Raw genomic sequence first — 18,471 nt, forward strand, 5'->3', positions numbered from 1 at the left:
CTGTGCAGCAGCCACCTTGCTCTCTGTGCACGTTTGCATTGTGGCCGGTGGCTATGGACTTGGGCAGCATTGGAGACGGAAAGGAAGAGGAAGCTTCTGCACTGGAGACGAACGGAGAAATGAGTGACACTAATAGCTGCTGCGGTGAGAAGGCAAGCTGGCTACCTATACTGAAGGGGGGGAGGGATTAAGGGAGTCATCTGGGTACCTATACTGGGGGGGTTATTAGGCTACCTATACTAGAGGAAAGGGGAAGGAGTCACCTGGCTAACTATACTAAAGGGAAGGGGGGGGGGGGTCATCTCACTACCTATACTGAATGCAGGTGGATGGTGACAGTGGCCTTAGGCGGTAAAGAGTACAAATCCGGCCCTGCACCTGACAGCAAACCGCCGGCGACGGACGATTTAAAAGTTCCCTGGATGCGTCGAACAGTAATGCACCAAAATGCAGCTTTAGATGTGAAAGGTAAAATTAAACTCTGTGGACTTTCATTTTACCTTGGAAAACGCAAAGTACTGAGTTTGCGTCAAAGCGCCAGAAATCAGCTCTGGTGTGAAGGAGCCCTCAGACCTCAATATGTAAGTAAATATTTAGGACCGCTCCATATGGGGTAAATAAACCTCTGAAGAGATGACCCGGCTCATAGGTAGTCAGACAATCGAATGCAACACACCAGCCCCACTGCAGCATTCTAGACAGTGTAAATAAGCAGATTGGCTATGTAAGAAGTGAGAGGCTACAATGTACTATAAGCAGTAAGTAGCCAAAAATAATTCTGACCACTGTTAAATGGTTTGACATTTTGTAGCGTCATGTGATCTGTCTGTCAGGGCACCATGAAGGAACTGAGTATTATTTCTTCTATGTGGCATATTTTTCCTCAACAATGAGGAAAAGAAATCTAGTATAAATTGTACTTTCAGTGGACCTGTGTTAAACTGTGCTATGACTTTGTATGTTGAACTGGGTGAACACATATTTAAAGTATCTACTGATTTACTTATAAGGGTTTCTACCATTGCAAACAAAATAGGTTTAAGTGCTTAAAGGACGACTGTAACTATAAGGAGATGGAGGCTGCCATATCTATTTCGTTTTAAACAATACTAGTTGCATGGCAGCCCTGCTGATCTGTTTGGCTGCAGTAATGTCTGAATCACACCAGAAACATGCATGCAGCTAATCTTGTCAGCTCTGACAATAATGTCAGAAACACCTGATCTGCATATGCTCGTTCAGGGTCTATGGCTAAAAGCATTAGAGGCAGAGGATCAACAGAATAGCCGGGAAACTGGTATTGTTTAAAAGGAAATAAATATAGCAGCCACCATATCCCTCTTGTTACAGTTGTCATGTATTGACTTGCAAGATGGTATGAAAGGCATGTCCAAACTACTTCCCTTTATACCATCATCACCCACACATGAAGCAGTTAGAGAGGAGCTTGGAGGAGGCAGCAGCTAGCTGGGAGTACAGCTCAACTAACCTCTTATACCCACAGTTTCTGCTGAGATTAACTCTCTGTGACCAGCACTGCAGCTATAGCTCAGTCTGCCTATAAGAAATTGCTGAGTCGCAATGCTGATCACAGAGCCTGAACCTTCCAGCAGCTCGGAAAGCTCCATGCTTGCTATCTGGGTCACATGACAGACCTTTCCAAAGGGAACTTTCCTGGACTGTATGCATCAGGTATGAACATTCAGTGAGTCCCCTATTCAACTTTAGGACCAATGAAAAATCTGCAGTTAACTGACTTTCAGTTAGTAACACTAGAAATTAACATTGTACTTTACTTCAGTTTACATTATAATAATACATGGAATAATGTTGTGATTTAGGCATTCATTCTTTTTTTTTTCTTGTGTATTGACAGGCCTTATACAGCTCCATCAAGAATGAAAAGTTACAATGGACAATGTAAGTAGAACTTCTCAGTGTTGGTGTGCTGAAACCTAAACTGCTAACGTTTTATTAAAAATGTTACTTGCTTGACTGTTGTCCATTATGCTTTCTGACTTACTGACCCACAACTTGTATGTAGATATGCTGTTCTAACTCTACTCAGATTCCTCTGGCTTCATTGGTATTCCTGGTGTGTGACTCAGGCACTACTAAAGCCAAAAGATCGGCATTTTAGCCAGGCACAGTGGTGTAACACAGTGGGGAGAATATAGTTTCCCGCCCCTCCTCTTGTGCAGAGTTATATTTACCAAGTCTGCACTGTATCTAGTCTCCTCCTCCTCCTCCTCCTCCTGGCACCCATGTGCTGCATGCTGACATCCTGAGGCTCCTGATGCATGTCACGTCATCAGGAGACTCAGGGTGGCATCATAGAGCAAGTGGCTCCTGGGAGGAAGAGGATATAAGATGCAGCATGGATGACTAGGTAAATGTAACAGCCCTCCCTGCACTTACTCTGCACAGGAGGTGGGGGAGCAGGAGTGGAACAGTTGTCCAGTAAGCACTACAGAGAGAGAGTGGAGCTTCGGCCATGAAGCACTGGGGGCATGAACATTTTGCTGGGTGCCTGGGCCACTGCTGTTGTGCCCCTCACCAGGAAACTGGCACTATATAAAACGGAAATACTGATGAACCCTCCCATGACAACAGATGAACTGGTTAATCATTTGGCATGCTTATATTTTTTATGTAGTTGATCATTTGTTGTTTTGCAAATTTTCCCTGGTTTGAAATAGATGATTTAGCAGTTTGAAGAAGGAAAGCATAACAATCACATGCCAATTTGTTGTTGATTGTGTTTGAGGTATACCATTAAAAAGCATATTTGTGGCACACCGTTTTTCTGTATTAAGTTGCTTGTTGTGTACTCCTGTGGTACTTCCTACCAATAGGGTGCCCATTTGCTCACTAGATATGTCAAGCAGTTTAGTCAAGTATAAATGAGAATATAATTTTTTTTCTTACATCTAGTTTTTATTTGATTAAACTTGACGACTGCTTTTCTGCTATAACATGTTGTGAGCTGTAGTTTCAAGTAGAGTCACATGATCAGCTGAACAGCCAATGAAGCATTCAGGAGGAAAGAGCAGACCAATTACTCATCTACACAATTATTGTGGCTATACATCTAGTGATTTTGCAGCCTAATCGACCATCGGATTTGATAATTGTATCGAATCAGATGAAAATCTGTGCATGCTTGTTGCAAACCTGCACAATTGGCAATATGAGCTTTTTCAGGCCAAAATTGGTCGAAATGTATTGATCAAGCATACTGGGAAGATCCCGGACCAACATCAGGTGTGCTTCGGTAATGAGGTGCAATATTGTGACGAACGGCACAGAACCCCTAGCTACTGGGCCCCCCAAATTGTAATGTCAAACCCAAGACTCCATCCCCCCCCCCCACCCCCACTGCCCATGCATTAAAATTTCAGCTGTTCCAGCTGTTCCACGTCTCATCTGCTGGTTCCCCGAGCGCTCCATCTGGTTGTGTATAGCAGGTGCTGCATGTGTGACATCACACACAAGCTACGGCAACCATGATGTGGGGTGCTCATGCGGAAGCAGCAGATGGGATCCAGAGCAGCTGGACAGCCGTGGCAGCTGGACCAGGTTAAATTTTAATGCAGGGGAACTGGCGGGGCACATAAACATTTGGGGGGAAAGTGACGAGGCTTTGTCGTCACAAGACTAATTCCCAAGAGATTTCATGCTGAAAGTAATCAGTAATTAGCCTGCAGTTTATTGCACCCAACAGATCTCTCTGATCAGATTCAATCATAGTAGTAGCAGTAGGGTATTGTACCGTGTTAGCCATCCGTAAAAGCAAGACGTTTTAAATCAGGATAATACCATTTATCGGCTATCTAAAAAGAATAAGAATAAGCAAGCTTTCGGCTTTGCAGCCTTCGTCGGGCTTACAATCCTGTATGCTTGCAGGCTGATGGTACAGACCGCTTTATACATGCAACATCAAAAGGGGTTCATAGATTTTTTTCAAGCAAAAATACATGTCATTAAGATGCCTTAAAGAGGAACTCCAGTGAAAATAATTTAATATAAAAAGGTGCTTAATTTTTACAATAATTATGTATACATGATTTAGTCAGAGTTTGCTCATTGTAAAATCTTTCCTCTCCCAGATTCACATTCTGACATGTATTACATGGTGACATTGTTACTGTGGGCAGATTATGTAGCTGTTCTGGCTTTAACAGACAGCTATAAACAGCCATTTCCTGTGTGTGTCATTGTTACATTGTGGCAGTTTGCCCAGAGTACCGTACGGTACCAGAGCCTCTTGTGGGAGGGGTTTCAGCACAAAATCAGTCATACAGCGCCCCCTGATGGTCTGTTTGTGAAAATCATTATATTTTTCATGTAAAAGTGGGTATCAGCTACTGATTGGGATAAAGTTCAATTCTTGGTCGGAGTTTCTCTTTAAGTGAAACCGGACATCTAAATGGGGTGGAAGGTTGTTAGCAGAGATAAGAATCCATGTTTACACCATGCTCACAGACCTGGGAGTTGGATTGTCACAGAGGCATCGTAAATTCTGAGTTCACAAGTTTAGCTATATAGGCTGAGAAAGAGTTTGGCATTAAATATTCTCAGCCTCATACCAATATAAAAAGTTTTTGTTCTTATTCAAGCCTTTATCCACTGCTTTGAACCAATTTATAAATTTTGTTTCTGCTATTAATCGATCATTTGACATTTTAAAGCCACCCTTTAGGGCAGTGACACGAAGATCATACATGCTGTGTCCGTTGGACCGAAAGTGCGTAGCAACTGGGAGTTCAGATTTGGTATCGTTAATAGTGTCCCTGTGTCCATTCATACGTTTGTCCAGTTTCTCCCACGTACATAACATTGGGGCATTTAGCACACATGATCAGATATACCAGATTGGTGGATCCACAGGAAAATATGCCCTGTACTCTGTACTCCTGTTGTGAACCTGTTATCGTTAACCTGTCAATGGAGTAAATGTGTCTGCAGGTCCCACACCTTTTTTGTCAGCAGGGTGATGTTCCATTTTGTTGTGGCCTATTCAAAGAACTCCTGACAATCATCTGTTTCAGATTGTGTGGTTGCCAATATGACAAGAGGGGAGGTTTGGGGAATATCTTCCTCAGTCTGTGATCCTTGTGCAAAATGGGATGAAGTTCCTTAGCAATCCTGAAGTGCCTTCCATCCTACAATCAAATTGAAACTTACCTACTCTCACACAGAGATTAACTTTCTGGACACCATATACATCAGGGGTGACAACCTACAAATGTCTGTGTATCGCAAACCTACAGACCGTCCCACATACCTAAGATATGACAGTTTTCATCCCAAGCACATTAAGAACTCTATAATTTACAAATCGTAAAAATCCACTGCGCTCTCATTCCATAGCCACGATCTAAAATTAGAAAAACAAACTGCACATCACGTGATATTGTAAACACTTTTAGATTCAAGAGACCCGTGTGATTGTGAACACTCTGTGCTTCCACTCGTGACTCCACCACCCAAAAATAGAGAGGCTCACCGGATTAAAACCACCTCGTTCTTCAGGTGGATCTCTCACTTTATGTCTCACTCAGGCACATCAGTGAAGCACACCCATATGCTGGTATCAAACGTTTAATATCTTCATAAAATTTTCACTAAAAACACAATAAAACCTCATTGCGCAGTATGTTGAAGCAAATGACACATAACCGCGCTTCTCGCGCCTCCTAACTACTTACAAGCTCCACAATGGTATCAAGCGTGTCACAGGGGCTCTCCTAAGGCCCTTGTAGGTGTACTCCCGGTTCCCTGCGGCGTCCCGCTGGTCGGAATCCCCACACTACTCCGGGCTACCGCTTACTCGCCTAGGGGGCGTGTCTGCGTCTGGCGTACTGGCTCCGCCCTACGCGTTTCGTCATCAAACAGACTCATCATATCTATTATTTACAGCCAGGCCATAAGGTACAAGCGGAATTGTTCTGACAGGATGGACAGAGACAAGCACCTGGATCACCTTAAGAACACTTTCATTAAACAAGGTTACAGTCCTCCTATGGCTGAGCCCCAAATCAGGAAAGCCAGCAACATCCCCAGGACTGAACTCCTGAAATATAAGCAAAACCAGAAAGAGGATCGTGTCCCTTTGGTTGTCACCTACAACCCACACCTGGAAATCTTAAGGAGGATTGCTAAGGAACTTCATCCCATTTTGCACAAGGATCACAGACTGAGGAAGATATTCCCTAAACCTCCACTCTTGTCATATTGGCAACCACACAATCTGAAACAGATGATTGTCAGAAGTTCTTTGAATAGGCCACAATAAAATGGAACATCACCTGGCCGACAAAAAAGGTGTGGGACCTGCAGACACATTTACTCCACTGACAGGTTAACGATACCAGGTTCACAACAGGAGTAAAGAGTAGAGATGTGGTGAACGGTTCCCAAACCGTTAACCGGCGAACATCTCTGCATCACTGGGCCCTGTGCTACTTCCGGGTCGCTATGACCCGGAGTAGTACGCCTGCGCTGGCCCGGCGGTGCGCGTCCTAAAACGCGCTCCTGTTGCCGGGCACTTTCTGCGCATGAATGACGTCACGCTCATGCGCAGAGGGTGCCCGGCAACAGGAGCGCGATATAGGATGCGCACCGCCGGGCCAGCGCAGGCGTACTACTCCGGGTCATAGCGACCCGGAAGTAGTACAGGGCCCACAGAGATTCGCCCAGCGACCGGTTTGGGCCATCTCTAGTAAAGAGTACAGAGCACATTTTCCTGTGGATCCACCAAACTGGTATATCTGATCATGTGTGCTAAATGCCCCAATGTTATGTACGTGGGAGAAACTGGACAAACTCTGCGCAAACGTATGAATGGACACAGGCACACTATTAACAATACCAAATCTGAACTCCCAGTTGCTACACACTTTCGGTCCAACGGACACAGCATGTATGATCTTCGTGTCACTGCCCTGAAGGGTGGCTTCAAAACGTCAAATGATCGATTAATAGCAGAAACAACATTTATAAATTGGTTCAAAGCAGTGGATAAAGGCTTGAATAAGGACAAAAACTTTTTATATTGGTATGAGGCTGAGGATATTTAATGCCAAACTCTTTCTCAGCCTATATAGCTAAACTTGTGAACTCAGAATTTACGATGCCTCTGTGACAATTCAACTCCCAGGTCTGGTAACTTACTTACTGGATTGTAAGCCCGACGAAGGCTGCAAAGCCGAAAGCTTGCTTATTCTTATTCTTTTTAGTTAGCCAATAAATGGTATTATCTTGATTTACAACTTCTTGCAGATTAAATCAGAGAGCGATCTGTCTCTTGGTCGATCTGCCCATACATGGCTAAATGTATAGGCACCTTTAGAGGCAGAGGATCGTCAGAACAGCCAGGCAATTTGGATTGTTTCAAAGGAAATAAATATGACCTCTTCCATATTCCTCTCGCATTAGGTGGGCTTTAAATTGTATTACTCAGCAGATAAAAAACATTTAACCTAGTAACATCCTCAATCAAAAACCCTAATTTAATTTTATGTACAACTAGTCAACAGATCTGATTCTGTCTGTTATTTTCATATAATTCTTGCACAGCTGAGCTCACAAGCTGGACAGAGGAAGCGCACAGTCGCACACTGTGAACAAATCAGGCTTTAATGCACAGCTGCGTGCTGCCAGCTTAACAGTGTGCACTTGATTATAGGTAGTTATAGTACGACAGTGAGCTCTTTAGTCAGATGCTGGTCTGCACTGTCCAATCAGCAGTGGGGAGCGCTGACCATGCTGTGTTGCTTATCTGCATCAGGGAGAAGTGAGGGCACAAAGCGCCTTATGCTAGTTGTGCTATGTTGAAGGGCTATCTCATCATGTACCTCTAAGTTCATGGCTCTAAAGTGCTGAAGTATAACATTCTGACATGAAATAAGCATACCTGAGAATGTTCAGAGCTCATCTTCATAAGGAGCCAAAGTAACCAATGTGCACCCATAGTGTAAAGGCCTATAGACACGGGCTACAACTGTTGCTGGAAACACATGGCGCGCGCATCTTGCGGCGACAGGTCCACCGTGTGTATGAGGCGCGCGCAAGGAACTGTTGCTAATCAGAGCTGTCGCCAGGCCATTGACTTGGCCAATCGCCGGCAACAGCTGTTGCAGGAACCGTCGCTAGTCTCAAGTCGGTGCGGTCTAGGGATGGTCAATGAGATGCGAATAATTTTGAGTTGATGCAGGATTATGCAAATATTGTATGGAAATGTAATCAGCTTGAAAATATACCAACTGAATCTTAGCTCCGCAGGATTTGATTGGTTTATGTTCAAGCTGCTTAAATTTGCATACAAAATTTGCATAATGTTACAAATTGATCTCATCGCATCTCATTGACCTTCCCTAATGATGACCAGCCAAGCAGACAAATATTCATAGAAAAACAAACAATTCATTTATCAGATGCTGTATTTATTTTACTTGTAGTAGAAATTGACCAAGGAGAACTGAATATCTCCAACATATCACAGGAAGTCAGAAAACAGGAGGAGTAGATGAAGGCAGAATTCTGTGCACTTCCTCCAGGTATTTGCTCCACTGCATGTTTCAGAAGCAGCAGTTGGAAGTGGTAACACCTGTACGTGTTTTGGGAGAGATCAGTAAAGAAAATTGTTTTTTTGAAGCTGTAGATCAGGGTTCCCCCAATTCCCATGTTGTGTTAGTCCACAGGCCCCACCTCTCACTTTATGTCAGCTATGCAGAGCAGCGCACAGCAGAACACATGTACTATAGCATTGGGTATGCCATCCTCTCCTTGCACCCACTGGCTGTGCTGCAGCATACACTTTAGGCTCTCACTGCTGTCACGTGACATGCATTTTTATTGCACAACATGTGCGATTCCCTGTTAATGGCAATTAGCTGTTCTCAGCTTGCTGCCATCCAAGAATGCAGAATCGTCTGTGAGAAAACGCTGCCATTTTTCCACGGCCACAAGTGTGACCCTACTTTAAGATGAGGGTGGCACACCTGATGCTGTGGTATGTCTGCTCTGCTGCACGCTGATCTGCATAGCTGGGGAGAGGCTCTATCTGAGTGTAGTCACTTTGTTTGTAAGGTTCGCTGGTATTTGTAGGTGTGCAGGGCCTGGACACGCGCTGGTCATGGCCACTGTTCAGCCTCCATTATCTTTCATTGTCTCCGCTGTTACAGCATGGCTTTTGAAATACATGTACAGAACTTCTGTAGAACAAAGAGCTGTAGATATCTTTCTTCTCCCAGCCAATTTGGTAAGAAAAATAGGTTTCTGTATAATAAGATAAGACCCAGAAATTCACTGACTTGGTGTCAAACATCCGCTCTTCTGAGATTACATTTTTTGCAGGTTTTCCTTCCTTTGGTTGATTACTACTGAAGAGAGCTGCAAAGATTCAGCAGTGATAATGTACAGCTTAACCACACTGCCAAGCTCCAGATAAGAAAGATGGCAGAGATGTCCTGTCTGTTTTTAGAAAATGACGTCTTGAACACGGGCCCTTCTGAACTTTTTAAATATTGTTTCATTTTCAACGTTATTATATATTGTCATCTTTGGTCTTCATAGAACTGTGTTCCAGCTCTTGCGTAGGCTGTGACTTGCCAGCTATTTGCAGAGCATGTTGAGAGATTTATTTTATCTAAATTTAAGTAACTGATTATTTATACGGACCGAAAATGGCTTTTCAATTGGGAGGAGCTGGGCAAAGGTTGATCCATTGCTATGTAGTCCTTAGATCTGCAGGACCAGGATGAATTTGGCTTTCAGCTAAACATCTGATATCACTAAAGTTAGTTCTCCTGAATTTTAGGATACATAACTTCATCTTCCTCTCTAGAGGACTCCACATAGGATAGGCATGTTAAGGGGAACTCGCGTCATCTGTTCCTTCTTGTACACCCTTTGGTGACAGCTCTCCTCTTCCATATGTCTCTTCCCATTTGCAACTTCCTTGCCTATATGCAGAAACCCCTGTTCCATGACTAGCCCACCTGGCTATTCAAATGGTCTGCAGGTTAAAGCCAGACAGAAAATGTAAAGGCACAGTAAATGTCTTGGATATGCCGTACCAAATCTAGCACAGGCTGAACCGATTACTCTGTCGCTTGCAGCCAGTCTCCATGCTCCCACCTACCACTATTATGTGACCTGAAAGCAGGGGCATATCTGCGTAATATAGCGCCTATGGCAAACACTGAAATTGCACCTCCCTACCTGCATCCAAAGCCACCTTCCCCTCTAAAAACAGCCTCCTTTCTCACATACATTTGTTATGGTTGCCTGTGTTTTTGGCTCGGTATATTGCCAAAGTTACTTTTGGAAAAATATATCCTCTTATTACCTCTCTGTACTGTATTCTAACTAACCTTCCCCTCTTTTAACACCTAACACTAACCTCCCACTCTGGTCCCAACCTTCCCCTCTTGTCTCCTAACACTAACTTCCCCCCTCTTCACTTTTAACATTAACCTTTTCAATCACCATTACAGCTAATTAGTTTGAGCATCGGAGACTAATAGCCCATACTCACGGGCGAGAAATGTGGCCTGTCGCCAGCACACGTGAGCGTGTGGGCGACAGGCCGGCGACAGCTTCTCGCCAGGTCCCTCCGCGTACACACGCGGAAGAGGGACCAGCGGCAAGGCGGAAGCTGTCGCTGACGTTCCTCCTCCCCCCGCCGGAAGCTCCATGTACCTACATGGAGGTTGCTGTCGCTAGTCCGCGTACTCACGCGGACTAGCGACAGTTGCGGCGGGGGGGCAGCGGCGACTGTCGCCATGCGATTGAAAGTTTCAATCGCATGGCGACATGAGCGGCGGGCGACAGTTCGGGGTGCGCGCGTGTGCGACGGCCCATACTCACGGGCGACCTGTCGCCGCAACACGCGCGCGCCGCGTGTTGAGGCGACAAAAGTCGCCCGTGAGTATGGGCCATAAGACCATACAGGAAGAACAGCTAATATGTCCCTTGCCCTCCCTGTTTATTGGCTGAAAGGATGTTAAGGCAAGTTAGAATATCTCAGTCCAACAAGCAATGAGAGACCACAATTCAATACTGCTGGAGAGGCAGATTTACTTTTATCTGTAGGCCAAAGTACTGTTGTAAGACAATTGTGTTGTTCCTAGATACCAGAATTAAGCAGCTGTGTTACCCAAATACATCAATTGAAAAGCCGTGGTCCCCTAGATATCGGATTTAAGTAGCCATGTGCATTACAATTAAATAAATAGTCACATGAGTCCAGATAAAAGAATCAGGTATGTTCATACCTCTAGATAAAATAATCAAGTAGCCACGTGCCTCTATAGCCAGGTGCGTCAAGATTAAATAATTAAATAGCGAAGTGCCTTCATATACATAAAGTAGCCATGTTCCACAGATAACAGAATAGAGTCTCGGGAATGCGCAGTGGCAGGCACGGTGGCGTGGCACCCATGGCATGAGCCATGCCTGCACCCCTCTAAATATGCCACTGTCTGGAAGCTACATTACCTGCGGGATGCTATAAGCCTCAAACAAAGGTGAGCAGTACAGGTGGCGCTATTCGTGACCTTGAGACTATACTGTGTACTCCTATCTGTTTATTGCCTGAGGAAGCGGGAACATACCCGTGAAACACGTTGCACTGTTTGTTTTGGAGTTACAAGCCGAATTTTTGACCCCCAAAAAGGGGGTCAAAAGTTGGGGGGTCGGCTTGTATGCGAGTCTTCCCTGGTGGTCTGGTGGTGGGTGGTCGGGTGGTCCGCGCCCCGCTCCCCCCCCTCCCCGCTCCCCCCGCGGCCGCCGCTGCTATTTTACCTTCTTAGACAGCGGCCGCTTCCTAATCCGCGTTCCTTTTCTTTCTCAGAGTGTCAGTGTATCACAGCAGCGCGCCGGGCGCTGCTGCTGTGACGATGCAGGGGGCAGGAAAGAGCGGTTCCCTTGGTAACGGCGATACAGATCGCCGTTATAGGGAGCCGCGCTATTTCCTGCCCCCTGCATCGTCACAGCAGCAGCGCCCGGCGCGCTGCTGTGATACACTGACACTCTGAGAAAGAAGAGGAACGCGGATTAGGAAGCGGCCGCTGTCTAAGAAGGTAAAATAGCAGCGGCGGGAGCGGGGGGGGGGAGCACTACCAACCTATGCTGGGCACTATACTCGCTAAACTGGGCACTATACTCGCTAAACTGGGCACTATACTAGCTAAACTGGGCACTATACTGGCTAAACTGGGCACTATACTGGCTAAACTGGGCACTATACTGGCTAAACTGGGCACTATACTGGCTAAACTGGGCACTATACTGGCTAAACTGGGCACTTTACTAGCCATACTGGGGCACTATACTGGCTAAACTGGGCACTATACTGGCTAAACTGGGCACTATACTGGCTAAACTGGGCACTATACTGGCTAAACTGGGCACTATACTGGCTAAACTGGGCACTTTACTAGCCATACTGGGGCACTATACTAGCTAAACTGGGCACTATACTGGCTAAACTGGGCACTATACTAGCTAAACTGGGCACTATACTGGCTAAACTGGGCACTTTACTAGCTAAACTGGGGCACTATACTAGCTAAACTGGGCACTATACTGGCTAAACTGGGCACTATACTGGCTAAACTGGGCACTATACTGGCTAAACTGGGCACTATACTGGCTAAACTGGGCACTATACTAGCTAAACTGGGCACTATACTGGCTAAACTGGGCACTATACTAACTAAACTGGGCACTTTACTAGCCATACTGGGGCACTATACTAGCTAAACTGGGCACTATACTAGCTAAACTGAGGCACTACCTACCTATACTGGGCACTATACTGGCTATACTGGGCACTTTACTAGCTATACTGGGCACTTTACTAGCTATACTGGGCACTATACTAGCTATACTGGACACTACCTACCTATACTGGGCACTATACTAGCTATATTGGGACACACTGGGGGGCTGCACCAATCCAGCATTTCCTACCCCCGGCTTATATGGGGGTCAATCATTTTTCCCTGTTTTTTCAGGGAAAAGTTGGGGGGTCGGCTTATATGCGGGTCGGCTTATATGCGAGTATATACGGTATATTAATAAACCTGTTGTCACAAAACTGATGGTATCTTTTCTGCTTCGGGGAGGCGAGTCCACCACCACCTCCTGAGGGAAAGCCTTTTAGAACCTTTTATCCTGCTGGCGCCTCTGTTCACTCTTACAGTACAGGTGGGGTCATTTTCATTCATTTATGAATATATTATTTAGGTTTTTTTCTGTCTTTTACTTTCTTGCTGTGGTGTGACCTGACTACATATGAGGGCATTTCATTTCCATTATGTTATTGAGCTGAAATAAGCAAGCAAGAAGTATACATGTAAAGATTGGTAATTACAGCAGAGTCCTGGTTGGACCCCAGCCTTCTGAAGCATGGTATGTGATCACTTATATTGCTCCATCTATTATGTATAGTCAGCAGAGTGTGAGAGGACAGATTGTGCATATCATTAAATCTAGCCTAGAGTTCTATGTGCTACTGCAAGATCTATTATACTACGTGTTTGGAAAGGTTAACACGTCGTAGGATTTTTCTAACATGTGTACAGAAAATCCACAGATAATCTGTCAAATAGCTGTTAAGAGCTCCTTATGCATACTAAGCTGCCTGTGCATTTATTTGCAGAGTTTCAGCCACTGAAATCCAATAATGACATTGCTGAATGAATAGGTTAACCAGGGACTCTACAATGAATGTTGCAGTTTTTATGCTTTGCACAGTGTGCTTTCCCTTTAAGTCTCTTTTGTTGTTTGAATTTAAAAAAAATCATCATGAATCTCTGGTGCCCGAAGGCTGTGCTGCTCAATATTGTATGTAACTGCAGTGTAACGTGTAGAAGATGCTAAAGCCAGCATGTAGCATGGAACGCGCTAATGGAGCCATGCTAGCACTAATGTATGCATTCTAGCTGCAGAATCTGAGAGCCACGCTTAAGGCAGCTTTGCCTGAGCAAATTTTAGGGGTGAATGAATTGCAAATACACTTGAATGCGCATAGTTTATTTAAAATTATGTTCAGGCATACAGAGTTATTGAGAGTAGGCCGAGACGTAATGTACTTCAAATGAAAGATTAAATAGAAGCAGATTATGCAGACAGCACTAGTTCAGCTTTAGCATTCTAAATTAAGTGTAGCTGTTCCAAATTGTCCAGAACAGAAGAGGGAAGTATATTAAGGTCTCTTTTTTGGCTAAGCAAAGGATAACATTAATCTCACAGGCTCCCCTGGGATTCACATAGGGCTGGACCAGTCTGCAGCAAGCGGGTGTCCACTGCTGGTCCATAGCTCCCAACTTTCCCTTTCTAAGAGGGACAGTCCATCTCTCCCTTTTTCTTCCTCATTTGTCTCTCCTTCAGGACTGATGTACAGATCTATGTAAATATATGTATTTTTCTACTAAAAATTTTGTTTAAATTACTCTAAACTTAATTCCCTTGATTAAAAGACCTCCGGGGCGAAGGAGGTATGTGTTATCCTGCCGCCGCTGCTGCTGCCCATTGTCACTAAAGATTGCAGTAGGGGAGTGCTGAGAGGCGAGCCCAAGGTGAAGGAGGGGGGGGGAGTCCCCCCTCCCCTCCGATCTGCAGCCACGCTCTCCTCTTATGTTGCGACCCCTCCTGCCCCACAAAACGGCCTCCAGCGGGCCCTAGGGGGGCCCCACGCGGGGCCAGGGGTCCCATCCCTTATTGTTACGCCAGTGGGGACTACCTGTAATACTTAATTTTAATTGTTAAAATGAAAGAAGACTAAACAATGACAAAAAGGACGAATGTGATTTGAATGATTAAAATACCTCTTTTGCTTCTGAATTCTTTGTTATATGCATGATTAGGGGTGTGGCAGGTGTGGTTAGAGGTGTTGCGGGTGTGTGTCTTAAAGTGTCTCTTTTTCTTATCTCAAAATGCTGGGAGGTATGCTGATCTCCTATTCACTTCTTGGTGAAGCAGGTGATCTGGTAGATTGGTCCTCACTACTCTCACTTATTGGCGGTCTGTGGATGTTTGAAGACGTGTACTTGTTTTTTTTTTAATCAGAGTGATTACTCAACATCTTTAACAACCCATTTCCAGTGAGTGCCAATTTTTGCAATGCAAATTCGCACTCCCTGTAAATGGGCTGTTAAAGATGTTGAATGATCACTATCATAAAAAACAAGTACAAGTCTCCAAACATCCCCTGACCGCCAATAACTGAGGGTAGGGAGGACCAATTTACCAGATCACCAGTTTTACCAGGTTTTTATTAGTACTGACACCAATGCGATTTCAATGGAGTACTTTCCATTGAATGTGTTTTATGTATTCTATTCCAATGGAGACTACTTGCTGCAGATTTTTGCACCACGCATTATTCCACATTGAATTTACAAGTAATGAAAAAAGTCAGTGGTCCCGCATGCAAATTTTCCTATTTTCATTCAAAAAAAAATGCATGTGTTTTTCCATCTAACTTTCTCTTTCCTGTTTCCTGTGCAGTCACATCATGTCATGTTGCTATGGAGATTTAAAATGAGATGTGAAGATTGACATTTAAAATGCACATAAGACGTGTGTTTTCACAGATTAAAAACGCATGTCCGTAACTACTCAAATTGCGTGAGAGTTGGTGGAAATGGGCCATAAGTGATTATGATAAATAGTGACTCTCCATGGGATATTTCAGAATTTTTGATGCCCATTTGTTCTTAAGAAGTGGTTTAGATCTGTTTTCACCTCTTTAACTTTCTTTACAATAATGCTAATTAGACATGTGGCCAAACCCTTCCCAGAGGCTTTGGTGGTATCATTCTCTATTGCATTCCTTTGCTAGCAACTCTTGGTACTTATTGCCATAACTGTGAGTTCAAATGCTATGACCTTTCTGTTAGAACATATTGCTAGACGGTAAATTATTAATTTTATCTTTATTAGTGGGTCTGCGGATCCTATAAAATTGCTTAGCATTATACTGCTGGTTTATGTGTATTACTGGAGGTTGTGGACGTCGCCAGAATTGAATAAAAGCAAGACCCATCTTACATAGCTACACCTACGGGTGCGCTACACATAAGGAAATTATATATATATTTTTATTTTTGGGGGGGGAAGTGGTTAAAATAGTTTATTAATGTTTCTGGCTTTGTTTCAATAGTTTTTATTAGATTTTATAAGGCAAGATGTATACAAAAACTAAACAATCATTCAGTAACCTACAGGAAAGGTAGTGAATAAGAACAAATTATTGTCAAATATGGAATTAGATAATAGTTAACAAACATTGAGAGAACAATATATTTAAAGGGCGTTTATGTTATAGAAACATTATAAACAGTAACACTAGATGAAATGAATAACTAAGAATAGAACACAACTAATTTAGTGTTATTTCTGAAAAGGAGTTGCTAATGTTCGCATAGAGGAAATTATATTTTTAATTAAAGGGAACCTGAAGTGAGTAAAATTATTTAAAATAAACACATGACGTAGCTGCAAATGATTATTACATACTTACCTCACTGTCAGTTGCTCTCAGAAGCTCACCATTTTCTCCTTACAGTGATCACTTCCAGTTCTGACAAAATTTTGTCAGAACTGAAATATACCAGTTGCTGTCAGTTATATATCAGCAGCTGTCAGTTACAACTGAATGTACAAGGTAATGTCCATGTTTCCCTATGGCTCAAGTGAGCGATATTGCAGTTTAACAGTGTGATGAGCAGGAAGTTGTTATGGGGTAATGGCCATTTTTAAAATGGAGGACGGAAAATTGCATTGATCACAGTGGACAAATGGGACGCGGGAGAGGAGAATGAGATTGAGGAGTAGACTGCACGGGAGGTAAGTATGACCTGTGCATGTTTATTTTGACTTTTTATTTTCAGTTCAGGTTTTCTTTAACCTTTCATACAGAAAAAAAATTGTCACTTTTGCAACTTCTAAAATATTTTTGAAGTAATTACTAGTGCTTTAAGAATTTAAAAAGTATGTTATAGATATAGGGATCTCTTAGACCTTTTGCCTATGCATAATTGACCAGCATCAAGGTCTGACAGTGACACAAGCTCCGTCATAGTGTCTTTTGTATTTATACCAGTGACACCACTGGGAATTCACATTAGTGACTGGCCCATAGTTACTGCCAGCAAAGCACTATTCAGAGCAATGTAAGGGTGTGAGCTAAATGGCCATGAATAGTGACCAGTCAGTGCAGAAAAAACACATAATAATATTGCTGATACAGAGAATAGGCAAAATGGCAGGATTCGTTTTGCCTTGGATTTGTATCAGCTTTGCAGTCTTGCTCACTGCATTATTGTATGTATGTAAAATCATGACTGAAAAGTGAAATGGAAAGGTACTTTGTAGGCTGGGTTCATACTACAGGTAGACTCTGGCACTTTCTTGTCATTGTCATTGCCATCGCCAGAATGAGCCCATGGATTTCTGTTTTTGTGTTCACACAGACATTTGATGTATGCATTGTCTTTAGGCTGTTTCTTGGGCATTATCTTGGATAACACGGGAGGATGCCTGGAATTGGAAACGCTGTAGTACAATTTGTGTTTTGTTTTTGTTCCTGGCACTGTCCCCATCATTCCATTCTGCTACTGTGTATTTAGCCAGGGTAACATTAATTAAAAAAAAAAAAAAAAGAAAAAATTTATTAGGCAACAGTGATACATGCTTATTACAAATTTTTAGAAAAAGTGTAGTCTCACTTTAAGTCTCGTTTAACGGATACACCAACTAAATAGGTAACCCACAAGTACTGTACTTTTCCATGGCTTGGGGACCACCCAACAGGAGCCCACCCACAGCAGCCTGTGTAATCAGTTCTGTGTAACGTCATATATGATAGTACCGTGTTACCGGCTAAAAGCTATGCCCACCGTTTCATACACCCAGGTATTATCCTCTTTAGTGAAACTGAACAATTTGGAAATGCAGCGTCAAGTGATCCAGCTACAATAACTCAAAAAAATCTGATTGGTTGCTATGGATACCAGTCTTAGTAATGCTCTACAGCTAGTCTTAGTAAATGTCTCTGTATGCAGTATTTTGGCATGTGCACGCCTGTTACCCTGGTGAACATTGTCCTCTTCATCTTAGTATCCAATCTAGCTCACAAGCATTAACATTTTCAAATTAATTTTATTTAATGTGCCATTTGTTTTTTGTTTGTTTGTTTTTTCCTTGGATGCATGATAAATCATTGTAGCAGTGAATTGGTTAATGTTTGTAGCCAGCTTGTTTTCATCTGGTCCCCCTGTAGTTTGGAGTGTGGAGCTATGTGCAGTACCTTGTGCCCGAATAGTCAGTTGACGGGTGGAGAAGAGATCTAGGGTGACATCCTGGCAGGTTCCTGCTCTGACAATCACTGCTCAGCACTTAAGCCGTGCTGAAGAAGCAAAGCTACCGAGAAGGTCCAGGAGAGATAGGTGTCCT

General features: G+C 43.5%; 1 protein-coding gene across 4 annotated transcripts in view; it reads left to right on the forward strand.

Annotated features, from left to right (window-relative positions):
• Window positions 1-18,471, forward strand: part of LOC137535995 (PH and SEC7 domain-containing protein 1-like) — a 492,113-nt gene that overhangs the window by 344,347 nt on the left and 129,295 nt on the right. For all 4 annotated transcript variants that reach the window (XR_011024492.1, XM_068257916.1, XM_068257918.1 and 1 more), the window contains exon 11: window positions 1,877-1,920. Coding sequence is in view for 3 of the 4 variants with exons in the window: in XM_068257916.1 (XP_068114017.1) it covers window positions 1,877-1,920 (44 nt within the window). In the remaining variant the exon portion in view is untranslated. The remainder of the gene's footprint in view (window positions 1-1,876; window positions 1,921-18,471) is intronic.

This window comes from Hyperolius riggenbachi, chromosome 10, assembly GCF_040937935.1.
Source record: "Hyperolius riggenbachi isolate aHypRig1 chromosome 10, aHypRig1.pri, whole genome shotgun sequence".
Classification (NCBI taxonomy): Eukaryota; Metazoa; Chordata; class Amphibia; order Anura; family Hyperoliidae; genus Hyperolius; species Hyperolius riggenbachi.